This window comes from Tupaia chinensis, unplaced genomic scaffold (assembly GCF_000334495.1).
Source record: "Tupaia chinensis unplaced genomic scaffold, TupChi_1.0 Scaffold000557_1, whole genome shotgun sequence".
Taxonomy (NCBI): Eukaryota; Metazoa; Chordata; class Mammalia; order Scandentia; family Tupaiidae; genus Tupaia; species Tupaia belangeri.
Genome location: NW_006160069.1, coordinates 2730482 through 2758232, shown reverse-complemented (window position 1 = coordinate 2758232; position 27751 = coordinate 2730482). Strand labels below are relative to the sequence as shown.

The following is a 27751-nucleotide window of genomic DNA, read 5'->3' as shown; positions in this document are numbered from 1 at the left end:
AATCCCTTGTTTGTAAGACTTAGAGCAATGAGTACAGATAAATTTTTTTTATTAATTAGTCTTGGTATTCAGAGTAAACTTTCAATCTAGTAAAATTTGAAAACATTGTCAAATAGTTTCTCTTCATATGCTCTTTCAATATTGTTCTCTCCACTCCTTTACCCTATTGTATCTTTCCTAACCCGTTCTTTTTTTTTTTTTTTTGAGCTGGGAGGAACTTTAGCACATGCACTTGCCAGACAGAGAGAGAGAGACAGAGAGATAGAAAGTGAGAAATCACCTCCCAGAGGGGATGGCCACACCACAATCCCTCCTCCACTCTCCTCAGGATTTGTGGGCATGCATGCACACGCCTCAGAGTGAGTTTTAAGCCACGGGGTCCAGGACGCAACCCCCGGTCTACTACATGGGAATCCAGCAACATAGCCATTACACTAACTGCTGGTTCCCAACCCGTTCATATTTTTAAGAGGCATTTAATTTTATTTATTATCATTTTAATTGTATAGAGCATGTGTGCTCACCAGAGAGAGACAGAGAGAGAAAGGGAAAGTGAGAAAGCAAGCCACCAGAACTGAGACTCCAGCTGCAGTCAGCCATGTACGAGTCTAGCACCTTAACCACCACACCACCAGCTCGCCCCACCTATCCATCTTTTACCTGCTTTTTAAGTTTTGTTTCTCTTTAAAGAACTTTAGGCCAATTTTTTAGTATTTTCTTTCTTTCTTTCTTTCTTTCTTTCTTTCTTTCTTTCTTTCTCTTTTTTTCCTTTTGGAGAGGTTTTTGCTATACGGCACGTGTGCTTGCCAGAAAGAAAGACAGAAACAGAGAGACAGAAAGTGAGAAAACACCCCACAGGGGGATGGCCATTCCTCAATCCCTTCTCCTCCACTTTCCTCTTGGGATCTTGGGTACACATGCACATGCGCCTGGCATGAGTTTAAGCCACCGGATCCAGGACTTGAATAACAGACAACTACATGAGAGTCCAGCAATATAGCCATTACGCCAACTGCTGGTCCCAGTATCTCCTTTTGAATCACTAATTCTTTTCAACTATATGTAGAGTTTATGTAACTCATTCAAGCCATTTTATTAAGAAATTTGTTTTTATTTTCAAAATTTCTAAATTTTTCTTATTTCTACTTATTTTATTTTATTCTTTTGGCCAGTGAGTATGTGTACTAACCAGAGACAGATGGAGAGAGATGAGGAGAAAGCATCCTCCCTGGGAGGGATGCTGAAATCCCTTCTCCTCCATCTCTCCTTTTGGGACTTCGGGAGTACACATCCCTGTGCTCAGCATGTTTCTCAAGCTGGCAGTTTGGAACTCAAATCCCAAGGTCGGCCATGTGGGATTTGGCTGCCTTCATCTCCAGATCACAGATCTGACTCCCAATACTTTCCATTTTTTTGTTTTACCTAAAGCCCTTTTGTAATATCTTATTCTTTTAAATAAAACTCATTTCTTCATTTATCTCTTCAGAGTATCTTAAGTAACTTTATTTAAAATATTTATTAACCTCTCTGAAATTATATATATCTATTTTGACTCTTGATTTTACTGGCTGTACACTTAGTATTTGATTTCTGTGTAATATCATTGTGTGCCTAGATAGCAAGTTTTGAAATTTGTTTTTCACTTTATTTTCTTCTATGCTCACCCGTCTCTGCTTAGGAATTTCTACTTGCAACATCCTAATATGACATCATTTCAGTCCTCCTGCGAGAAGAGTCATTTGAGATATTGCAGATGCATTTACTAATCCTCTAGGTTTCTTAGTTCTGTTAATGGTTTCTGAATTTGAGTTTATTACTAATCTGGGTCATAGACTACTCCAGACCAGTGCTGAGATAGCAATTAGTTGTCACTGTCATGATCCAGGGATCCATAATAAGATAAAGTTTAAGCTTTGACTAGTGAGGCTGGCTCCAGGCCTCCATTTATTATACTGTAGTTTGGTTTCACTCCAGTTAGCCCACGAGGGCCAAACTCCTAGATGCCATTGCTTCCTGAAAGCCTATGAGTTTATAACTTTGAGTGTCTATTTCTGATCTAAAGAGATATTCTTTAGGGTTGGTCCATTGCCTACTGGTCATGGGAGCTGAATCCTACATGCTCGTCTGTGTGTTTTGGATGGCAGCCTCAATAACTTGAAAAGCACACTGGGCACATGTGCATGTGTGCTCCAACACCAAACAGGGTGGAGAAATGGAGAAGTGACTACAGTGTGACCCTGCACTATTGGGGGGTGATTTCTCCCTCTCCCTCTCTCTTTCTCTTTGCCTTTGTCTGACAAGTGCATGCACCCTCTGGCAAATAAAGAAAGGAAAGGAAAAAAAGATATTTTCTAATAAACACCAATTTCTTTTTATGTATTTTATCTTTTTCATATTTATTACTTGTTTGAGTCAAGTGATATAAATATGTATGTTTAAATTCATAAGTTTGCATACTTACAACTGAGAAGTGTACATTTAAACTTTCTTATGCCTTACTGAGCATAAGACTTTTTATTTATTTATTTATTTTGGAGAGGTTTTTGCAATAGGGTGCGAGGGCTCACCAGTAAGAGAGAGATAGAGAGACAAAAAGCAAGAAATCATCCCCCAGGTGGGGTGGGTAGCCACATCGCAATCTCCTCTCAGGATTTTGGGCACACAAGCACACGCTCCCAGAGTGAGTTTAAGCCACCGGGTCCAGGATTCAAACTGCAGTCAATTACATGGGAGTCCAGAGACAGCCATTACGCTAACGGCTGGTCCCAATGAGTACAAGTCTCAATACCTTGTTATTCTGTAAAAGCATTTATAGTATAATTTTTCAAAGAACAAGAATAATTAAGCAATAGTAAGTTGTGGGTCATGACTACATTCAACAGCAACAGCAACATATAATGGGCACATATACTGGACAAGCATTGTGTGTTGGGATTAGAAATATGTGAGAATAATATATTAGCAAAACTCTCTCCCTTTATGGACCACTGGAGAAATAGGCCTTGGAGCCAGAAAAGGATAAAAATATAATTGGTAAAACTTAATAGGATGATGGCTTGAAGTGGATTGTCCTTCTGACTTCTGCTGTAGCTGTCAGGGCCTGCTTAGCAGAAAAGCGATACTTTTAGCAAGTTTGCTACATGAAACTTCAAGCACAGAGAATCAAGTCCACCAGTTTTCCACCCAATAAAACCCATATATGCTCAATGATCTTTACAGTATAAATTATTTGCAACTGGAAAATGTGGACTAATTCCTGTCTTTTTATTTCACTGACCAGGTGGCAAATGCATGCTGTCTCTAGAAAGGAAAAAGAGAGAGAGAGAGAGAAGAAAGACTTCTTTTCCTGAAAAAGATGTGAGTAAAAGATAGAAACAAAGTGGTGGGGTCAGCAGGTGGCATGGTGGTCAAGGCACTGGATTCCCACATGACTGGCTGCACTGTTTGAGAGAAAGGTTTGAAGAGTGGTCATTACCCCTAGGGGGCGAGTTCTCACGTTTTCCCTCTCTCTGTCTCTCTCCAGGGAGCACATGCCCTATGGCAAAGATCTGAAAAAAGGGAAAAAAAAAACAGAAAAGAAAAAGAATAAAAAGGAAAGCAAAGAAAAAAGGAAAAAGAAAGAAACTAACAGTGTTCTTCCTTTAACAACATGTATGTGAATTATCTGGAGAGCTTGTGAAAACCTAGATCCACCAGGTTTAGGATATGGCTGTGATTCTGGACTTCTAACAAGCTCCCTAGTCAAGCAGATTTTGAGTATCTATTTCTAGAGCAGGATTTTCCAAAACTTTGCAGAGGAGCCCAAGGCCAAAAATGTTTTTATAAGAACACAAACATATGACAACGGAGTTTTTCAGGCCATACATGACATGTGATGTTATGATGATTGGATGCAGAAGAAATATGAGAATGTAATTATCTGGTATTTTTAAAATTTTGAAAATATAAAACAATACTACTCATTTCCCTAAATGTTTTTGTTTTAAAGAATATAATTGCTTTATTAAAACTGTTACTTACATTAGTGTGTAGTGATTTTATTATTGTTATTGCTAATGAATTAACAAATATTTATATTTTGGCTCCAATTTTTGTTGTGATCATTACCAGTAACCTGTATGAAAAAAAGTTTTGAAATATCCTTAATGAGTTCTAAAAGATAAAAGGGTTTCAACATATTTGAGATGCACTGCTTTCTGGAAAAAAGGAAATACATTTTTCCTTGGTCAGCAGAATTATGAAGAAAGAGAAAGTACACTCTTCTGCTCTATAAGCAGATAAGTCAAGAAAACAGTAAGAATCCACATACTTTAAAATACCACCTAGATCAAAGTACTTGTGGATATTTTTAAAGGGAAAAAAAGAGTTTGGCTATGCCTTATGCTCTTTTTAATGGAATGTCAATAAACATTCAGGGAGTTCTTATTCAAGTCCCTTAATGTTGGGAAATGACAGAACAGGAAAACAAGTGAGTCTTAATCCCAAAATATGCCACATTGCCACAAAAGTAGATGAGTCACTTTATCCTTGGCTTCCTTAAATCCTCGTGTTTTCTTACCCATCTCATGGATGAATGTTTTGGAAGGTATTTTCTTCCAGTATAGGCCTATGTTTTCTTTATTAAATATGTTCTTTCTCCTCTATGAATTTCCTCTCTACAAGAGGACACTTGGGTACTGAGTCAAATAATGCATTTGTTGGTTTCACATATGGCAAAACCAAAATGCTTCTGGAAGTTTCAAACCAACCTTTACTCTAGGTGTGCTTAGTGCGTTTGCATCTATTTTGATTTCGCCACCTATGGTTTCGTAGAAATGTTCACACTCTTGACTTTTTCTTCAGTCTCATTTTAATGGGAACTCCCAGATGTGTGTTTTTCATGCTATTGCAAAACTTTTCCCATTTGCTTACTGATGAGTAAACTGCATTGTTTGAACTTGGAGTTACTGTCATATCTCTCGCCCTTTCTTATACCTGTAGGGAGTGTAAATTAAATTCTTCAGATGATAGAACTGAGTCATTACTGAATTTCCTTTTCAAATGTATCCACTTCATTTTCTGTTGAAAACACAACCGGCTTGCACTTATTTATGTTCTCTTCACTTCTACCATCATCAACCATAGTTAATCTTCTGGGCTGGCAAACAGCACGGTGGTTAAGGCAGTTGGACTCCAACATGGCTGACTGCACTTCAAGTCTTAGACCTGGCAGCGTGCTTTCTCATTTTACTTCTCTCTCTGCCTCTCTCTGGTCAATTTCAAAAAAAGAATGCAAAACAAAATAATGACAATAAATAAAATTAAATTTAAAAATTCTTTTAAAAATATTTAATCTCCTTAGGAGGAACATCTTTTATAAGAAAAAAGCTTTGTGGTCTTAGTTTTTACTTTAATTTCTTTATCTTCACTGCTTGTGATGTGAATGATAATGAGTATTTCAAACAAACCAAAACTGGTCCAGACATGGTGGCTCATGTTGTATAGAAGCTATGCTCTAGAGCCCAGGACCACATGGGAGGCCTGGTTAGAGTCCAACCTAAAGGCCGGGTATGATACTTGCACACCTGTCTTCCCAGCTAGGAGGACAGTGGACAGAGGAGATCCTGTCTTTAAAAAATACAAACAAGTGAATAAAACCGGAAATCAGAAATGTCATACAACTGCCTAGGTTGACCACACTTCAAATTATGAATTATCCACGTTCTTCAGGCAACTATACTATGCTTGAAATGTATAGGAGCACTCAGGGTCAATTATAATATATTACATTACGTAATAGGAAGATGAGCCATTGACTCTTCCCACAAGTAAAAACAATCAATAATATTTTGTTACCACTCACGTTCCCTTTTTAACTTGGGAGTTTTAGAACACACACAAAAAAATTTTTTTGAGAGGTTTTTGCTATAGGGCGCATGTGCTCGCCAGACAGACAGACAGAGACAGAGAAATAGAAAGCAAGAAATCACCCCCTAGGGGGGATGGCCATGCCGCAATCCCTTCTCCTCCATTCTCCTCTCGGTATCCTGGGCACGCACACACACGTGTCTGGCATGAGTCTCAAGCCACCGGGTCTGGGACGCGAACCGCGGTCGACTACGTGGGAGGGAGTCCAACGACATAGCCATTACGCTAACTGCTGGTCCCAGAACACAAAAATTTCTATTAAACTGTGTTATAGATAGCCATGACTACTTCCTTCTTCCAAGTTTTGTTTTGTTTCTTTGCCAGAGTTCATACCTGAAAGAACAAGAGCATACACACCCTCTGATAGGGCTGGATCACAGCAGTCCTTTTTTTCTCCCATTTCTCCATCCCATTTGAATCCTGGACATGTGCATACAGGCCGGGCATGTTATCAAGCCAACAGCACTGAGTTTAACCACAGGTGGCCATGTGGGATCCAGCTCCCTTCATATGGTGTTTAACTGTGGAGCTACAGAGTCAAACCCATGATTACTTTCTTATTTATGCTTTTCCTACAACTTAGACCAAGATCAAAAAAAGAAACCAGAAATTAATTTTCTTTTTTGCCTTCATTTCTCCTCATCTAAACTCTGTGGGAATAAATGAGCTTGATTGAACAGAAACGAATTAAGGAAATGTTTGTCCATAGACTGTCAAGTCCGTTGCCCTCCTAGGCCCTGGAGGAATGTGTGGATGAGGGTAACAAGCCTTGTGATTCTTTTGACCAACAGAGTCACCTGAAGTGCACATGGATAAACTACTCGAGACACAGAGATCTAAGTCGGGAAGGAGAGGGAGAGGCCATGCCAGGGCTGCACTTGCTAAGCCTCTCCAGTTCTCTGCATTTATTAGGGCAAAGGAGGAAGAAAAGTTATTTTTTAGAGACAGTTGTTTTTAGAGAATCAGAAAAATAAGGGGATTTCCAGAACATGTTGGTTTCGGTATCAATTGGGGGTGGGGGGTGGGTTAAGACTGAATGAAGCCAGAGGCTAGACAGATCACCTAGGAATTTAGAAAACTACATTTATCAAATCACACCCCCATCTGATGGCCTCCTATTGTTTGCAAGCAGAAAAGCCATGTTCCCTGAGCATGCAGTCACACATTCACTCAGAGTCCATAGATCCTTGGTGTTCTAGAAGCATGGTGTTTCTGTTGTTCTCTAACATTTCCCCCATTTTTGTTTTTTAAAAAAGCTAATGGATTCTCCATAGGAAGAGCCAGGTATGCAGCAAGGGCAGTCTTGTGGTATTTAAGTTGCTGAGAGAAGTGACAGAAGAGCAGAAGGCTGGAACTAAACAGAGGCAAATTAAAATCCCCATTGCAATGATACCCCATGCTTGTAAATGAGTACCCTGAAACCAGGTAGAAGGATTTAGCCACTTTAAACTGCCTTAAAGTGTTTTGTAGGTAAACATTTGAGTTTCTTTTTGTATATCAACAAGCTGTTAGTGGAGAAAGGCTTCTAAATATGAAAGCTGGGAGCTGAGATTGGTAGTAAAAACTCCCAGCAGGTGTTTTTTTTATAGTGCGCCATGGGTAAAGGCTCTCATTAGAGGGCAAAGGTGTAACACACACCTGCTGGTGTTCCCAATCACACCACAGTGTTTGGCAAACAGTCTGAGCAGCTTGAAGATCTCCTAACCATTGTAGGGCTGCTTCAAGAGCTTGAAGTTGAGATAGAATTCCTTTATCCATAGTAGTCTGTTCAATCATTTGTTGGGTGAGGTTTCTCATGACTTTTTCAACAACATCAGTGGTATGAATATTAGCGGTTAATGAAACTGATGCTATAGTGGCTGTGGCTACAACAGCAATGGCGGAGACAAGAACAGCAATAAGAGTAAAGAGAAATCTCTTAGGGTGCAGGAAGTTAGTGGGCTGGTTCTAAGATTTGTTGGGTGGACAATTTGGTCTGAGATCTGGTTAGATTAACTGGAAGCCAGATCTTGTCCTGGAGGGGAAAGCTAAAGCAGATATTTAAATTGGTAACATTAGAATATGAAGGCAAGAGGTGTACCGTCCTTTGGGTATGGAAATTTTATTATATGAATTGAGCTCAGTAATATTATCTCTGCTCTAATAAGGAAAACATAGGTATGAGAAGTACAAATCATGACATAATCTGAAACATTCTTAATAAAAACAATGGTACAGAAGAAATGGTTGAGATGATACTATCCATGAGAAATAATTCTATGAAAAAATGGCAAGGCTACATGCCAAAGTTGAGAATGGATAGAGCTATTTTAAGTAGGGCTGATAAGTCATACAACTGACCCAGAGAGACCGTGTACAGACCATTTCATGGTCAAACTGGTAGGAGATCCAAAGGGAAGATATTGTCCCCAAGCAATAAGATTTCTATGAGGTTCCCAGTCAAGAAAAGCCCCATTGGTGAAAAGAATTGTTTGAGGAACCTCTTGGGTAAAATGTTGCCATTCAATATTGTACAATTGATATTTCCAATTAGGTGCTGTTTCACATTTCTCTAAGGCAAGATTCTGTGTATTTACATTTGATGAGAAAGATACATTAAATGTGACCCCTGAGATAAAAGTTAAATGAGCTAAAATGGCCAGGGGTTTGGGGCTGACAGTAGAGATATTTCTGTAGGGCATCCATAAACAGAGGGTTTGGTCATAAGACAGATTGGTGGATTAGAGAAAGCTAGGTCAGAAGAACTAACCGGTAGCCATTCTAAATTTTCTAAAAGAGGACCATCTGGTGGGAGCCAAACACCTCCAGTCCAGGCCATGTCATTAGAAGAGAGAGGAGGGTCAGCATCCCACCAAGTAAGTAGTCTTAAAAAGGGAGGACTAGTGATGTGTGTCCAGTATTGGGTGGCTTATGTGTGGGGAAAAAAGAAGATGCAGACATAAATCTAATTTATTACCCTTTGACTATTATGTGAGAGAACACTGAGAAAAGCCAGAAATTGATTCTCAGGGGTGTCTGGTGCTCCTATATTTTGGAGAATGGTTACTGGTTTTGTCTAGTTTTTTTCTATTGTCCCCAGGTGATTTCAGAGGACTGTTGAGTGCGGTGGTAATAGGACTCAGCCATTCAGGCTGAGGTTCTGGAGTTGAGGCTGAAGATTGGGTTTATGATGGAATTTGATCCTTTTTAATGGCACCTCTTGTAGGTAAAAAGACACATACAGACTCTCTGGCCTGAGTTATTAGAGGGTAAGATCCTTCCCATTGTGAGTTTGGTTCCCAGCCTCAGATATAAACATGTAATGGGGGCAGGGTTGCTACTGGGGTAATGGCCAATGTCTTTGATAGGGTGCAGTATTTTGTTCATCAAAATTTTAAAAATTAATAGTATATAAAACTCTGGAGAGCCTATCTAGAAGGGATTCCCCTGGGATAAAAGGACTCCACCTTTTTTGTTTTATTTATTTATATTTTTAGATATTCCTTAAGAGAGCAATGAGTGTGCTCTATAAGGATTTGGCCATTAAGATTATGAGGAATTCCAGTAACATTGTATATGAAAATGTTCAAGAATATGATTAAATCTTAAGCTGGTATAGCATGGGACACTCTCTCTTTATAATTGTTTTGGACATCCAAAATGGCAATACATTCAAGAAGATGAGTGATATAGCATGATGTGTTTTTCCTCCTGATAAAGGGGTAGCATGAATGAATTTAGAATAAGTGTCAATAGTTACATGAATTAATTTAAGTTTACCAAAGAAAGGTTCATTAGTAACATCAGTTCGCCAAATATGATTATAGTGAAGTCTCTGGGATTAACTCCATGGCCTAAAGAAGGGCCTGAAATGACAGGAGGAACAGGTACAACAATCATTTGGGCTTCCTAGCAATTTGTGAAGAGCCTGAGCATTTTGATGGTGGGGATAGTGAAATTGTTGTGCCTGATTACAAGCAAAAGAGAAGGCAGCAACAGCTTGAGCTGCCTGGTGATGGCCTAAGGTCAGAGGACCAAGAAAGCCCCAATGTAAGTGAATATGCACAAAAAAATGAGATGTTCAAAATTATTTAAATGGGATTATAAGGTTAGAAACTATTGTAATAATGTCTTACTGGGAAGAAAGATTTTATGTTAAGAAGAACAAAGAAATAGCCAATCTAAAAAAATATAATTCTGGGGTAAATTGACCCAAAAGACTTGTAGGGCTATTGAGAGTATTATAGATGATAAGGTCACCTGAATAATTTACTGACACCCAAAGTAATTGACGAGTCTCTAAAGCTTCTTCTACAAGTTGTAATTGTTGTTGTGTTAGAAGGGAAAGTTGTCTCAGGGAAGCTGAGTCAGTATCTCCCTTTAAAGTATTGAATAGATTTAGTAATTGATTTGTAGTTAGTCCGAAAATGGGATGAATCCAGTTTATATTTCTAAGTAACTGAAAGGCACTGAGGATAAGTTTAGTTGGAATATTTATTGTTAATTTTTGAGGCCTAATAGTATGTGCTCTAACTGTATACCCAAGATATTGCCAAGGACTTTTTAATTTGGTGTTTTTAGGGGCCGATTTGTGACTAATGGCATGACATCAGTACAATTAGGTTTAGAACATTAATTAATAAAAACCTTAATTTTATTAACTTTTATAACTTTTTTTTTTTTTTTTTTTTTTTTGTAGAGAGGTTTTTGCTACAGGGTGTGTATGGTCACCAGGAAGACAGAGAAAGAAAGACAAAAAGCAAGAAATCACCCCCCGGGTGGATGGCCATACTGTAATCCCTTCTTATCCATTCTCCTCTCAGGATCTTGGGCACGCACACATACATGCCCGATATGACCTAGTTAAGGCACCTAGTTCAGGACTCAAACTGTGGTTAACTACGTGGGAGTCCAGTGACATGGCCATTATGTCATATGGTCCCTATAACTCTTTCTTAGGTTCTTTCAACATAACTAATCAAACCTTCAACAACATGTCTTAAGCCTTTTAGTTTTTGTCTCTTCTATTCTTAGATAACCTAGCCATTTTACCTTAAGACAAAAACTTAACTATACAAAATTCCTTATATACCAAAACCTTCCCTTTTAACCTTCTTTTTTTTACCAGAAATACATTTTTACAGCTATAATCTTACTTTCATATTTTTTATTATTCTCTTTGTTTTCTCTTTATATAAGTTAACTTTTAGAAATATTTTAACATCTGATTTTAAAATTTGTATCTTCTGCTTAATAGTTGACTTAGTAATTTAAAAAACCAATGAGTCTTTTCATAAAAACTGAATATTTTTTGAGAGTTTTTTTTTTTTTTTTTTTTTTTTTTTTTTTTTTTTTTTTTTTTTTTTTGCTATAGGGTGCATGTGCTCGCCAGACAGACAGAGACATAGAGACAGAAAGCCATAAATCACCCCCCAAGGAGGATGGCCACGCCACAATCCCTTCTCCTCCATTCTCCTCTCAGGATCTTGGGCATGCATGCACACGCACCCAGCGTGAGTTTTAAGCCACCGGGTCCAGGACACGAACCATGGTCGACTACATGGGAGTCCAGCAACATAGCCATTATGCTAACTGCTTGTCCCAAAAACTGAAAATTTTTACCCAATTTAATGATTAGTTTATTAGAAACTTGTACTTTTAACAGTACATTCTTTCCCCATCCTCTTTATGAATTTCCTTAATGACATAACAATTTAGGATTATAGTCATTTGCAAAAAGCTTTTTAAAAGGCAATTAATTATTGACAATAAGACTTAAACCAACTAGGTAAAGATTTGACAAGACTTTAGAACGAACAGATGGCCTAACAGTTACATCATTGGACTCTCACGTACCTGACCATGGTTTGAGTCCTGGACCTGGTGGCTTAATAATCATTGGGATTTTGTGCCTGCCCAAAATCCCAAGAGGAGAATGAAGGAGAAGGGCTTGTGGCATGACCATTTCCCTGGAGGGTGATTTCTCTCTTTCTGCCTCTCTATCTCTCTAGTGAGCACACACACCCTATCACAAAAATATCTCTCTCTCTCAAAAAAGTAACAGCCAAATAATAATAAGCACCCATATACATAATTTTAAAATAACAGTTAATATATATGTTTTGTATATTTAGCATTTATCCACTCATGGCTCATATTTGCCAATTCCTGAGCTAAAACCTGGAGATACAATGATGATGAAAATAAGCATGGTTCCTGTTTTTATAGAAAATACATTCTAATGGGAAGGACTGGCTGCAATTAAGAAAGAAGGAGGAAAGAAGATCAAATATAATTCTGAAACATTGAGTTATCTTGAGAATGCAAGAAGTTTGTGTGTAGGAGAGACAATCATTGGACTTCTGTCAACAATCAAAACTAAAAACAAGATTTATAATAGAAAGGGGAGAGATTCTCATAGACTCCAGACATTGGTTTGCATTTTTTGGAGTGTAAATCAATTGTCTAGAAGTTTAAGAAATTCTAGTTGGGTGAGTTTGCCTTTAATCCTTTGACTACCAGCATTTTTTAAAAAGGATGTTTATGGGTTCTCTAAAAATGCTGTGTAGTTTAGCTATGGAATATACATACAGGCTTTCTCTTTGTCATACAGAACAGTTTTCATCCATTAATTCTTCCACCCTTCTTAGATATGATCTGTACCATTTTCATTAGTAAAATTTTCTAACAGAAAAAAATAATCCAACACCAGCTAACAGATGGATAAAATAATTACCTATTTGATTAACATTTGCCAGTAATAAATGTGGGTCTGAGATGCAGAAAAACACGCTGGAATTATGTAGGTTAATTGAAAACATTTATTTAGTTCTCAGTCAACTATTCTATAAAGTCATGAGTCAAAATAACCATTCTAGTGTATTCAGCCAAGTCACCTGAACAATTTAGACATAAACTATCATATCAGGTCAATGGAAAATGTGTAAAATGTAAAATGTAAAAATGTGTCATGTATTTTCCAATAACCCCAATAATACAGACTGTCAAGAGCCTGATAACCTTTTTTTTTTTTTTTGGAGAGGTTTTCGCTATAGGGCGCGTGCGCTTGCCAGACAGACAGAGAGAGACAGAGAGACAGAAAGCGAGAAATCGCCCCTCAGGGGGGATGGTCACGCCGCAATCCCTTCTCCTCCATTCTCCTCTCGGGATCTTGGGCACACATGCACACGCGCCCAGCGTGAGATTTAAGCCACAGCGACCGGGACGCGAACTGCGGTCGACTACGTGGGAGTCCAGCAACATAGCCATTACGCTATCTGCTGGTTCCCAAGAGCCTGATAACCTTTGTGAGCAGACCTAGTGAGGACTGTGCGTCGGGGATGATCTGAACATGGGTTGAGACCTCACAAGTGGCTGCACCACTACCTCACCCTTGACTATCCACCTCTGTTCTCAAGACTTTGATCTCCACATCCTAAAAGACAGGGAGTCCTCTTTCATCACTAATGTAGCCTGGAAAGAGTATCTATAGGTTGGAAGCAGTCTTAAAATGAGAAAGAGAGAGAAGCAAAATTGAGTCTGGCCTTTGGGAAGAACACACAGAAAATTATGATCAAAGGTTAGTTCCCTGGAGGCCAGCAGATGGTGTAGTGGTTACGTACCTGCTGGACTCCCACATGGCTGACTTTGGTTTGATTCTTGGACCCAGTTGTTTGAAAATCACACTGGCCATGTGCGTGTGTGCCTCAGATCCCAGGAGAAGAATAGAGGAGAAGGGATTGTGGTGTGGTTATCCCCCTAGTGGGTTATTTCTCACTTTCCCTCTCATTTTCTTTGTTTTTCTCTCTCTGGTGTGTGCATATGCCCTAAGGCTAAAACCTTTTTTTTTTTTTTAAAAAAAAAAGTTAGTTCCCTGAATTATAAATCAAAGTACATTTCCTCTTCTCTTTCTTCTGCCTCCAGCTCATCTGCTTATATTTTCAAAGATCAGGAATGACATTCTTGATGAGACTTTGGGGCACTTCAGCTAGTGGTAAAATGGCAGTATCCAACAGGCCTAGGTATGACCAGCTAGAAGGAGAAAATGGGGAAAGTTAATGACGAACTCCTCTAAGGAGTTCTTTCCTATTAGAATCAAATCTTCATTCAGAAAGTCATTGTACATTGTCATTTCCTGTTTCTAACATGACTGGGAGGTTTAGATGCAGGGTCATAGGAAGAGTGATATATCCTAAGTAAAAGAAAGTAATTAAAAACTACAATGTCTAACTGAAACCCCATTAAGGATTGTAACTTGTATTAAATACTCTTCTACCTATTAGTGCCTGACTAGGGAAGGTATGTGCTAAACAAGTATCTGATAGTACACAGTAGTAAATAACTGATACCGTTTAGCTCTTCCATTGACCATCTAAGAACCAACATCATCAACAGAAAGTGAGTGCATGAATTTTCCAGCTAATGTCTCCATTTCCCTACTAGAGAGGGGTGACTAAAGCAGTAACCAATGGTGTTTATCAGCTGTGAACTGACTTTAACCTCCTACTTTATTGACCTGAATAAGGTCAATACACTTGACATGGAAAGATTAAGAAGTTTTGAAAAATACTGTGATACTCTGGAGCTTGAGCTCCTCTCTACAGAATTCCATAGGATGACTAAAGATGTAGGCTTGGGGCCAACAGGTAGTGTGATAGTTAGGGCATGGAACTCCCACATGGCTGACTACAGTAGGAGTCCTGGACCGGGCAGCTTGCTGTCTCACTTTCCCTCTCTTTCTCTCTCTGTCTGTTTCTAGAGAGCACACGTATCCTATAAAAAAATAATAATATTACTAAATAGCATTAAATAAGCCATTCTTAAAGAAAAAAAAAAAAGATGTGGCCTTAACCGAAAAAAGTTTAATTGTAGGACCGGCGGGGGGGATGGGGGGAGAGGGAACATGTTGTACATTGTAAAGATGTACATGATTAAATGTAAATAAAACAATAAATTAAAATAACAATTCCTACTACAATTAAACTACAACTATTAATCATTAAGTAATTTGAAATCTTTTTTTGAAAAATGCTGTCATGAAGAAAAAAGAGAAATCAGCCCTCAAATGTTTCAAATTACTCTCAGTTGGAAATTCCTGATTTTCCATGTGTTTCCAGTAAGGTTTGATTTTGAGATGATTTCCGGAAAATAAAGAATAAAAAAAGAACTTGGGTAACTCATAAAAGCAAGTAATATGTGCATAATTGTCTGAGAAAGGCTAAAACAACATTTCACAGCTGGTCAGCATAAAAAAATGGCGTGTCAGTTTTACTTTACAGATAACACCTGTATGTCTTAAATAATATACATGTACATTATTCATTTGAAGACTTTTATACAGTACAAAATTTCTATGTATAAGAAACATCTAGTTTTTCCTAAATTTTATTTTTATAATATAAAGTAAAACTGATCATGAACATATGTTATCCATCACAACAGAGAGATTGTCTTGTATTATAGAGAAAATGGTTGAGTTTTATCAGGCGTGCAGTGAGCTTACCTGAAAAACAGTTCTCAACAGTTGTGGTCTGAAGAAAGTTTCCTTTGGGAGGGCATGGGGCCAATGGTCACCCCTTTCCCCTATTATCCAAGCTCTGGCCGGGACTTTCTAGTCACCCATCAGGGCAGCCATGAGTTAGGGTGGACACCTGTATGATACATGCATGCACATGACGTGTGTACTAATGAAAGTGAGATGGCCTGTGTGTGTTAGAGGGTCAAGGTATATATATCGTGCTATTGTGGTGTATAGAAAGAAATGGTAGAATTTTAGGATTCCAGTCAAAGGTGGGATAATGAATATACTTGTCTCCCTATTCCCAAAGTATAACCTTTGATTTTTAAGGCAAATCTTCTAAGAACTCAAATTTGCAAAATAAAGTTGCACTGGAGGAAAAGATTCACAATTTTTAAGGTACTCATCAGCAGGTCCAAGCAGTAGTGAAGCAGTTCGCACTGTTAGCATCCTCACATCCTGCTACCAAGGCAGATGACACTAAGTGTGCTCAAAATGCAGCAAGACCTGGAGTAGGGATCTTGATGTGAGAAAGGAAAAGAGAGTTGACAGACTGTGATGGATTTTTCTTCATGGGAGGTAAGGAGCAGGTGTTTGGCTGGGGGGAAATATTTTACTGTCGTATTCCCATTAAAGTCATAGTTTGGGGTGAACGGAAGGAAATGACACTTTAGCAAATGGAAATTTGAGAGAATACTACTACAAGGATATATGAATCCTGTGGAGTAAAGCCGTGTTGGGAATGTAGAGCTCAGAACACTTGCAGGAATTATTCTCTTGTTTTTCCCCCTTCTACAGTTGTATTTCCACCTTGTAATCCAAGTATCTATTGGTACAATGGCTTCCTCTCTAAACTGTGAGTTCCTATGAACAGTAATCATGGCTTATTTATCTTCCTATGCCCACAGAGAGCCTCATAGTGCACTTTTCAGGAGGTTCTAGGCAGATATTTGTTAAATTTTAAAGAGAATACATTTTAAAGAGATATTTTAGACTAAGCACCAGAATAGTTAGTAGCCAAGAGATTTAGATTTCAGGAGAGCCCTTTGCTAGTGAACTTGAACTTTATATTCACAGGCAAGTCACTTTGACCTCTAAGTCTCAGTTCCTCATGGAAATGGAAGAAGCTGTCTTAGATGATTTCTAAGATAATTTATTATGTTTTTATTTGCCAGAGGGCATTCACACTCTCCAGAGAAAGAGAGTGGGAGAGAAAGATAGGTGGAGGAAAAAACACTCCTCAGTGGACCTGGTCACTCCACAATCCTTTATTCCTCCACCCTGTCAGGATTTGGGTCCTGTATAAACACATGCCTAGTTGTTTTTCAAGTCACAAAGCCTGTATCACATCATCAGCCATGTGGAATCTGGAGCCCTTAACCACCAAGCCACTGAGTCAGACCTCCAAGATAACTTTCAACATTTAACACTTTGGGGACCAGCAGTTAGCATAATGGCCATGTCACTGGACTCCCATGTAGTTGACCGTGGTTCGAGTCCTGGACCTGGTGGCTTAAACTCATGCCGGGCGCTTATGTATGCATGCTCAAGATCCCAAGAGGAGAATAGAGGAAAAGATTGTAGTGTGGCCATGCCCCCTGGGGGGTGATTTATTGCTTTCTGTCTCTCTGTCTCTGTCTTTCTGGTGAGCACACGTGCCCTATAGCAAAAACCTCTCCAAAAAAAAGAAAATACAAAACAAAACATATAACACTTTGGAGTAGAAAGTCTTACTTGCTTTTGAAAAATGTGAAATTATAAATCATAAATTTTTGTTATCGTATACTCTATAAATACAGTGAAAATGATTTAATGAATATATACAAATAAAATTGTCACTTATAATAATGAAATAATGAAGTAGCAAATAGTCCACCTAACCATGATTACTAATATCTTTTGGTTTTCTACTGTAAAAATAAAACTAAAACTTCAGCTACTTTCCTTTTTTTTTCTTTAAGAGAGAGATTTTTACTATAGAGTGCTTGAGCTCACTAGAGAGACAGAGAGAGACAAACAGACAGAAAGTGAGAAATCATCCCCGGCAGGGGGTGGGTGTGTGTGGGGGGTGATGGCCATGCCACACAATCCCTACTCCTCCATTCTCCTCTCAGGATCCTGAACATGCACGCACATGTGCCTAAAGTGAGTTTTAAGTTGCTTGGTCCAGGACTCGAACTGCAGTCAACCACATGGGAATCCAGTGACATAGCCATTATACCATCTGCTGGTCCCAAAACTTCAGCTGCTTTCATTGTTTGCAAATTACTTCCTTGGACTGAGTGATAATAACTTTTTCAAACATAGCAGTTCATCTTTTTTCACTAGGACAGTACTTTAAAATATCACTGAATTAAATTCCTAAAGTGTCTAATTTCTTTCTTTCTTCTGTTTTTTAAGAGAGATTTTTGCCATAGGGTGTGTGCACTCTCCAGAGAGACAGAGAGACAGAGAGCGAGAAATCACACCCTGGGGGTATGGCCACACTGTAATCCCTTCTCCTCCATTCTCTCAGGATTTGGGGCACGCACACAGGCATCTGTATGAGTTTTAAGCCACTGAGTCCAGGACTCGAACCGCGGTTGACTACATGGGACTCCAGAGATGTATCCATTATATCATCTGCTGGCTCCAAGTGTTCAATTACTTTCAAAGAAAAAGAAAAACGTATATTCAAGTAGAAGTTTTCTAAATATATAAGAATTTACTCATTACATTTACAAACTTGGTTGGCTCCTATCTAGTACATAAGTGATTCTGATAAATAGATAGTTCTTGATAGTTATGAATGAAATTTTATGTTTATTGCCCTTCCATGTATTTCTACACATTTGAATAATCTCAATATGTATGTCACTATGTAATCCAATTTAAGGGCATAAGACTCAGATGTAAGACTCATGTGAGAAGCATAGTGTTTAGAAAGAAGAATAAAGCTTCATTATTCACTAAGCTTTTCCTTAAATGCTAAATAAGAAGTCCATTTGTGAATGAAAAGAATTGTAATTAATAGATTTGAATCACTGTCACCATAAAATGCCTATCAAAATAATAGCTTGAAATTAACAGTGATAAAATAATCCAATTTATTGAACCAAGGTTCTTTAGAGATGGTGTTTAGTGACACTGGATTCTCTCTTCATGGAGCTGGTAAAAGTTTGCTATTCATAGGTTCAAGGCAATGGTCACTGGAGAGAGAATGCTGGCCATAAGGCTGGAAGGCTATTAGTTGGGTAGAGAAGACTGCTGAACAAGGTTTCCAGCCCTTATATCCAGACCCATTCAGCTGATAGTACTAGCCCCAAGCAACTGACCACCGAGAGTCTGACGGATGTGGAATCCAAAGCAATGGCCTTCAGCAATGGCGACTTCCACCTGGATCTTGATATATTTCAGAATCCATCAGGCTCTGCGTGGTGTAACTGGGACCCCAATGATCACTTCGTTTCTAAGTGAAAATCGTCAGGTTATTAAGGAGATCAGAAATCACTGGTCTCTCCTGTAACCCTAGAGAGTGCTCCAGGCACAAAGCAAAGGATATCATTGCTGGGAATTCCGGAAGTTTACTGCTATTCTGAGGACCTCAAGTCAATCTCGAATCCTCATGGTACCCTTCCTGAGAAAGTGAAGTTTGGGGACCACTGGGCCGGCCCTGCTTTCTGTATCACAGAAGGTAAAAGAGATGGAGCTGCACTAATTACACTAGAGTGGTTTTTCACTAGTGCATTCATTCATTAACCCCAAGAATGAGGGGTTGGGAGGGAGTCCCCTTATCATAGTAGTCCTAACCATTAGCAGGTAGTGCTTGGAAAGTCCTCAGAGTTTCCTCCTTCCTGCTTAGAGCTGATATTTAGAGGAAACAAAGAGGATGGAGAAAATGAGTAGCAGGGACAGTGCCAATGCCGATGGCGTACAAATACGCAACTTTTTCCCCTCAAAATGTATTTTTTTCCTACTAAAAGGGGTTTTGGTGAATGATGGTAAGTCAAGGCTTATGGCCATGAGTGGTTGTTTTAGAAGAGACAAGTGCAGATAAGGTTATTGATCATTTAATTTCCATTTAGGTGGGAGGAAAAAAGTGTAAGGATGAAATTTATTTATTTATATAGATATAAATATGTAGATATAGATATAGATATATAAAACGGAATTCCCTTTAAGAGTTAACACTTTCTCGTCCGGCCTTTCTAGCAAAGAAAGTTCCAGTGGGCCAGGATTAAGTGACAGATTGCGGGTGCTGACCCAGAAGCGCGCTCAGGAAAGGGGCGAGCCCGCCTTCCACACACAAAGCCGCAGAGTTCCCAGGCAGTCGGCGACCCTACCCAGGGGGCACCGCAGCGCCCAGGGCGCGGCGACGCGCCAGGAAGCTCCTGTGGCTCTCAAGCTGCCCAGCTTCTCTGCTGGTGGCCGGGAAAAGTTAGTCACCCAGAGCCCGAACCGGCGAGCAACTGAGTCTGAGGCAGGGGAATGGAAAGGGAGGAAGCTGGGTACCCGGGCGGGGGAAGGAAGGGAAAGCAGTGCGGGGGCGAGAGGACGCACAGGAGGCTTAGAGCCCTCGTTGGTGGATGGAATTGCGCGGTCTGCGAGTCGACAGCGCACCGGCGTACAAAGGGAGAAACTTGCGCTGGAACTTTCTACCGAGTCACAAGGAAAGCAGGCGAGACGGAGGCAGAAAGAGACTTGAAAAGTCTCAATAACTTTAATAACACATCAAAACATTCCTTCAGGAGATGAGGTAAGCCGAGGTTAGCCAACCCGGATTGGTTGTGAAATATTAGACAAACCCAGAGCCGCTGTGGCTTTAAATGAGGCCAAAGAGATCTTGGTGTTTTTCTTGCCCCAATACATTTCCCCCCCCCCTTCGCCCTTGCTCCCTCCCTCGTCCCTCCCTCCCCGGAGCCTGGTCCCGGTCCCTTCCTCCTTCCTGATCTCCCTTTCCTCGATCACCCTCCTCCTCCCCGTCTGCCCTCCCCCTTCTGATTAGGCGCGGACCGGGAAGGGTGGGAGTGGTGGGGGAAGCTCTCCCTTTAAGAGGCAGCGTGCAGTGACGAATTGTTGAAATTGCCATTGCAGGATGGCATGCCGCTATAAATTCATTGTTCCACCTCCTCGCATCTTCACAGCGCTCGCGCTGCTCTCTGCGCTCGCAGCGGCCGACTGGGGATGACGGCGGGCAGGACGACACCGCAGCCGGAGGAACACGGACGCGCAGCTTCACCAGCTCGCCGCAGGCCACCCCCTACGTTTTTGTTTTAATTGTCATGGCTTCCCCCGCTCTCTTTTTTCCCTTCCTTCTGGTTCCAGGAGAGCCAAGGAAACCCACAAAATAAGAAAGGAAGTGGGCCCCGAAGCTTGGAACCTCTGCAGCCGGCAAGCCTGAGCAGCGCGGGGTCGGGAGGCGGTGCGCACCAGTTGCCGGCCGGGTGCGCGGTATCCTTCTTACTTTTCTTGGTGCAGCAATTGTGATTGCATTTACATTTTTCTCTTTTCCGGTATTTGCTGAATCTCCACCACCTGGCTTTTTCTTTCGTCTTCCATCCCCCGGCCCCCTTCCAAAGCGCGAATCCAAACATTTTCCAAACCAACAAAGAAAAGTTCGCACGCTGGCACCGCCGCCAAGACAGGCTGGAGCAACTGCCGCGCCCCTCCCCCTCCTACCGACACTTGACTCAACCTTGCAAGCAAGTGTGTGTGTGCGCGCCCCCATCCGCCGCCCCGCTAACTTCCCTAGCGAATAACAAATACCCATAAAGTCCCCGACGCGCAGCCCCCCTCCCCCACCCCGCGGGCAGCGCACTATGCTGCTCGGGTGGGCGTCCCTGCTGCTGTGCGCGTTCCGCCTGTTCCTGGCCGCAGCCAGCCCCGGCGCGGCACCTGCCCAGGATAAAGCCGGGCAGCCTTGGGCTGCTGCAGCAGCCGCCCAGTCCCGCCAGCGGCAGGGGGAGGCGGCGCAGGAGCGGGCAGAGCCTACCAGCCATCCGCACCCCCTGGCACCGCAGCGCAGGAGCAGCGGGCTGGTGCAGAACATCGACCAACTCTACTCTGGAGGCGGCAAGGTGGGCTACCTCGTCTACGCTGGTGGCCGGAGGTTCCTCTTGGATCTGGAGCGGGATGGTTCGGTGGGCGCCGCTGGCTTAGTGCCCTTAGAAGGCGGACCGAGCGCGCCCTGGCGCCATCGCGGCCACTGCTTCTACAGGGGCACGGTGGACGGCAGTCCCCGTTCTTTGGCTGTCTTTGACCTCTGTGGGGGTCTCCATGGCTTCTTCGCAGTCAAGCACGCGCGCTACACCCTGAAGCCGCTCCTGCGCGGACCCTGGGCGGAGGCAGAGGCCGGGCACTTGTACGGGGATGGGTCCGCGCGGATCCCGCACATGTACACCCGGGAGGGCTTCAGCTTCGAGGCCCTTCCGCCGCGCGCCAGCTGCGAGACTCCCGCATCCCCTGCAGGGCTCAGCGAGCGCCTCTCGGCGCACAGCAGCCCTAGCCAACGAACAGCTCTGGCCTTGCAGTTGTCTGGCCAGTCCACGCTCTTGCCCTCCGGGAACCCAGGACCGCAGACGTGGTGGCGGCGGCGTCGCCGCTCCATCTCCAGAGCCCGCCAGGTGGAGCTGCTCCTGGTGGCTGACGCTTCCATGGCACGGATGTATGGCAAAGGGTTGCAGCATTACCTGATGACCCTGGCCTCCATAGCCAACAGGCTGTATAGCCACGCCAGCATTGAGAACCACATCCGCCTGGCCGTGGTGAAGGTGGTGGTGTTGGGCGACAAGGACAAGAGCCTGGAGGTGAGCAAGAATGCAGCCACCACCCTCAAGAACTTTTGCAAGTGGCAGCACCAACACAACCAACTGGGAGATGACCATGAGGAGCACTACGACGCGGCCATCCTGTTTACTCGAGAGGTAGGTTCTTCAGAGCAGGTTGTCCTAGTGTTGAGACAGGAAGGTAGGTGAAGGGACAGTCAAGCTCATGGCTTTGCTTCTCCCACAAGTTGTCCATCACTATTGATTTGCTTAACTGCTTCTTGCAGGAAACCCAGGCGGCCTCCAGTGCAGGTCTTGTATGCAGATTAACCCCAGCAGCAATTCCTTCTTTAAATAACTAGACCTGCTTAGGCTTGCAGCCAGCAATTAATAATGCTGGATGTCACCCAGTGTGAGAGATGGTGGCAGAGGTGCATAAACATAAGACACTAGAATGTTTGGGAAAATGTACATAGTTAAGTGGGAAAAAGAGAAACCAAGATTGCCTTTGGAATCATAGGCCTCCTGTTCCCTAATGAAACAAAAATATATGACTTTTGTCCAGTCTGATGAAAGGGGTTTGATGGTTCATCCATGGGAGTCACTTTTAGCTGATGACCTTTCTATAAACCATACCTGCTTATTTCAGTCCCTTCTGCAATGCAGGTGGGAGGAAGACTTTGCAAAGGACTCCTTTTCCCATTCAACTTCTGGTGGAGTTCTCTGCCCACCTTGGAATCTAAGTTGCTGGGAAAGAAGAAATAGGAGAGGGCCAGGATGTAGAAACCCAATCAGCAGTGGGACCAACGTGTGAGGTTCTTTGGAAGTCCTTTCCTAGTGGATCTGTGCATGACAAGCACTGCCCATGCCAGCTCAACTGCCAACAAAGGGTCACATCCAGTTCACATGTTTGGATTGGGGGTGAATCTGTTTCTGAAACCCCAGAGTAGGAGATCTGGGCAAAGAGTCAAGACTTGAGGAAGGAATGTTTTCCCAGGAGTTCCCCCTTTTAAGGAAGATGGTTACAGGAAAGGAAAGAAATGGATCCTATAGGCCCAGAGGCTCTGGGAAGAACACAATATCTATTTACAGAATCATTAGACCACCAAGTTAGTGTGACATTCAGACAAGAAGTCTGGGTTAGTTTGGGGTCTGTCTTGTGCATAACTCTGAAACTCAGTTTTCACAACTCTACTCAGATTGGCATTTTTACATCATGCCTTTCAGATGCCAGGTAAGAATTGACGTACAAATAAGTGTTTGAGATCCATCTAGGATAAATTAAGCATTCCTGATTTTGAAGTATTGTGTAAAATAATTTTATGATATGGAACAGAGGATAGGAAATTAAATGAGAGGTCACAGGAGACTTTGGAATGCACAGCTTCACGACCTAAGTTCTATTTTTAGAAGGCACTGTTGGTATGAAAGTAAAGTGTTGGTAAATTTGGAGTAGAGAAACACTTGTGGTTAATGAGGCGACGTGAATGTGAGCCACTGGTAAACAAAGGCCCTGGAGGGCAGCAGGTAAAAGAGAGCAGGCCGGACTGAGCGCTGTGCACAGTGGAAACACTCCCTTGCTAAGTGATCTTCTGGAAGCCACCCTTTACTTTCTTGGTACAGCATTAGTCTTTGAAACAGTAGAACACTCATTTTCTAGCCTTCCCTATGAAGTAAAGTTCTCCTGTAAAACTATTCCTTTCTTACTTGCTTTCCAAGTTCCTTTTTTTTTTTTTTTTCTTTTTTGGTAAGCAACTTTCCATGTCTGGGTTTCCTTGCTTTGCTACATTTTAATAGGCTGCCAAGAAGAGGCTTTGGAGAGTTTATGGAAGGAGGCTCTCTAAAAAAAGAGGAAAAAATAATTTTGTAGGCAGACTGCTCCAAAGAGTAGGTCATTTTAATAGTTAGCCTTTATTTTTGAATATAAATGCCACATTCCTTAACTTTAAAATAAATAAAAATTAATAGAAGGCCCATTACTCCCTACTGCCTGCTGCTGCCCCCTGATTTTCCAACTAGTTTAATAAAAGAAAGGAAGGAAGGAAGGGCGGAAGAAAGAAACTGGCCTGTGATTCTAAATGATCGTTTGATTGCTTTTGTTGAATTGATTGATTGTATAGTTAATGGTTCCTATTTTCCAAATTCTGAAGCTTGTCAGCACCTTTTTAGATAAATAAAAAGCAAAGGAGAAATAAATTGATAGTCTATCATAATTTTAATAAGTACTATAATAAAATACATTTTTCAAAGCAGTCTACACATGGAAGATATTTTATATAGGCCCTCCTCAGCCTCTTTGCCAAGCAGAAGCATACTTTTAGTCAAACAATCTCATTGAGTTTGTGGTTAGCCCTTCTAGTAAATACATTTAACTTAACAAGAACCAAATATTTTAAAAGCATGTGTATTATGAATATATGTACCTAATTTTAAAGAGTGCTATTAATTAGTGAACTAAAAAAACTCAAGTCCCTCCTGCAGCATTCATTTGAAAGTACTTCAAAATGTATAGCTAATCTCTGCATAATACTTCAAAAAGCGAGAAAAAAGGCTGGAAGAGAAAGGATCTGAGCTTTTCTATCTCATGGAACTTGGATAACTCAAAGCCTAGAGAAAAACTTTCATGACTGTTTTTTTCTTCTCTTTTCTTTTCTTTCTTTCTTTTTTTTTTTTTTTTTTTTTTTATGAGAAATACCTAGAATTGGCACCAGGAGTCTACTTTTACAACTCTGTTTTGAATGTAAGAAGTACGTTGCTTAGCAGCCAGACGCCGAGCCATCAAATCCATGTTTTGATGGGCTCTGAGTCCTGTTCAGATTTTTGTCCAGATGTCTTCTCCTGAACTGCTTGTTTTTCAGGCATGAAGCAAATGTGTGAGGATGTTTTCCACCCCTGTTTACTAACTGAGGCCACTATGGACATGTGTCTGAGAGGCCACAGATTAGTGCTAGGAATTCATCTGTCAAACTAAAGCATTCACTGGCAGGACTGTGCCCTGCACTCTAACATTGTCCTCATTAGAAAAACTCAGCACCAGTCAGTTTTCTGGCAGAGAAGCTGCTTTCATTCTGGAATGTCACTTAGGCTGGAATTCATACTACTGCTGCCATCAAACAGCAGAAATCTGATCTTCCCAGGACTTCTGGTTGGGCTCCAGAATCCTTTCCTTGTTCCTGACTTCCTCTTTTATTTAAATAGAAAGTTTAAAAACAATCTCTTAAACCCATTTTGTAGACCATTCACTGTTCCTTAGAAGCAAAAACCTTGATAACAAAATTAGGAGTTGTTTAACATTCCCCCACCCCTGCACAGCACCAATGAAAGCCTTATTCTTCCATGTATTGAAAGCATTGGATTGAAATTGAACCAGCGAAGAGATTGTGCGATATAAGAGTTTCATTCACTTTCATTAATCTTCAATGTGCTACTTAATAGCCTATTTTCTCTCAACTAAAAACTCTCTTCTGCCATCTACCCTATGATGCTGGAGCTGAGACTCTACATACAGACTTCACCACTGGCCTCCTTGTTAGTTTTTGCAATAGGGAGCACTAGAGATCTGAAACTTGGAAAAAGTAGGATGTGTTTTTATTACTGGCTAGCCAACCATACTAATTCACAGTACTTGAGTTCAAATCTCATTTAAAGTCGAAAGTGAACTCTTATCAAGGAATCATAGACTACAGCTCAGTACTAATGAGTAAATGGTTAAATGTAATAACTCATTAATGTGGTGACTGGGACATGGTAGGCAGCTCTAATTGAAACTAAATTGTAGAGATTATTCTGAAAAATCTAAAATCAACCAAAGCAAGTACTCCACAGCACACGGGATCTTCTGCATTGTTGTTCCTCACGTTCAGTGCACACGTATGTGCACCTCCCATGTGAGATACTCACTTAGACGGCTGAAGGTAACAAGAGGGAAAAGGCCTGCTCCCTGCCCACTGCACCATCATTAGCAGAGAGGAAGCAGAGAGATACATAAATCACTGTAGTGTTAGGAAAACTGATAAATGCTGTCACTGAGCTATAAACAAAATCTATGAAAGGAAAGGGAAGGGAACAATTAATTCTGCCTGTGGAAAGTTATACAGTTCTTAACGGCAAATAGAGAACTGAATTGGTCCTCAAAAGAGAGATTTGATTTGGGTTCAACCAACTGTAACTGACCATTTCTAAAATACTATCCAGGGCTACAAAACATTTCTTAATTAATCCTTTCAAAAATGCACAAATTTGGGGCCAGCAGTTAGCATAATGGCTATGTCACTGGACTCCCATGTAGTTGACCACGGTTCGAGTCCCGGACCTGGTGGCTTAAAACTCACGCTAGGTGCATGTGCATGCGTGCCCAAGATCCCAAGAGGAGAAAGGAGGAGAAGGGATTGTGGCATGGCCATCTCCCTAGGGGGTGATTTCTCACTTTCTGTCTCTCTGTCTCTCTCTGTCTGTCTGGCGAGAGCACGCACCCTATAGCAGAAACCTCTAAAAAAAAAATGCAACTTTAGTGTCATTATTTTCACTTAAGAGATGAAGACATTCTTATAAAGAGAAACAGGTAATTTTCTTAGAGTAACACCTGACAAATGACTGGACGAGAAAATAGTTCTGTTTAGTCCTCTCTGAACTAAAAATATTACAACTAATTTATTTAAACATTTAGCATGCTCTGTATAGGTGAGAAGGATTCAGAGGTTTAAAAAGGGACCCTTTCCTAAGAGTCTATTCCTAGAGAAGGATATGAGTAATTAATGCATAACACGGTGACTTCGATGATAGATACGGCTGTAAGATGTATGGAAGTACTTATAAAGGTTGCTGAATGCATCTGAATCTAGTTTTGAAGAAAAAGTGGGATTAGCCAGACCCATAAGGAGGGGATGGGTATTATAGAGACACCAAACCATGAGCACAGTGGCCCCAATTCAGCATGGTGATTCTGTGAGAAGTAGGGGGTTAGCTGATACAGCAGGTACAATGAGGGTGGAATGATAATAGAGTAGTCTGGAGAAGACAGTAACAACCAGATCATAAAAGCAATTGTATATCTTATGTATTAGTCTGGGCTACCCTCACAACATACCAAGGTCAAAGTTCCAGCCAATTCAGTTTCTGATGAGAGCTCTTTTCCTGGCTTAGAAGCCACCTTCTCACTGTGAGCTCACATGGCCTTTCTTCAGTGAATGGAGAGAGAGAGGCAAGGCATCTCTCGTGTCACTTCTTATAAGAACGCTAATCCTGTCTGATCACAGGCCCACACTTTAGACCTCATTTAGCATAATTTACTCCCTTATAGATCCTGTTTACCAATACAGTAACACTGGAGATTAACGTTTTGATTTATAAATTTGGGGAGGACACAATTCAGTCCATAACAATATGCTAAGAAGTGTAAATTATAAATTAAATGCAATAGGAGTCAATGGAAAGAGCATTGGATGGGACCAGCAGTTAGCGTAATGGCTATATCGCTGGACTCCTATGTTAGTCGACTGTGGTTTGAGTCCCAGACCTGGTGGCTTAAACTCATGCCGGGCGTGTGTGCCTGCATGCTCAAGATCCTGAGAGGAGAATGGAGGAGAAGAGATTGTGGTGTGGCCAT

At 41.2% G+C, this 27751-nt stretch overlaps 1 protein-coding gene across 2 annotated transcripts in view; it reads left to right on the top strand.

Moving 5' to 3' along the window:
- Nucleotides 1-21050: 21050 nt before the first annotated feature.
- Nucleotides 21051-27751, top strand: part of ADAMTS5 (ADAM metallopeptidase with thrombospondin type 1 motif 5) — a 59118-nt gene continuing 52417 nt past the window's right edge. For both annotated transcript variants that reach the window (XM_006157710.2, XM_006157711.2), the window contains exon 1: nucleotides 21051-22305. In XM_006157710.2, coding sequence (XP_006157772.1) covers nucleotides 21202-22305 — 1104 coding nt within the window. In that variant the 5' untranslated portion in view covers nucleotides 21051-21201. The remainder of the gene's footprint in view (nucleotides 22306-27751) is intronic.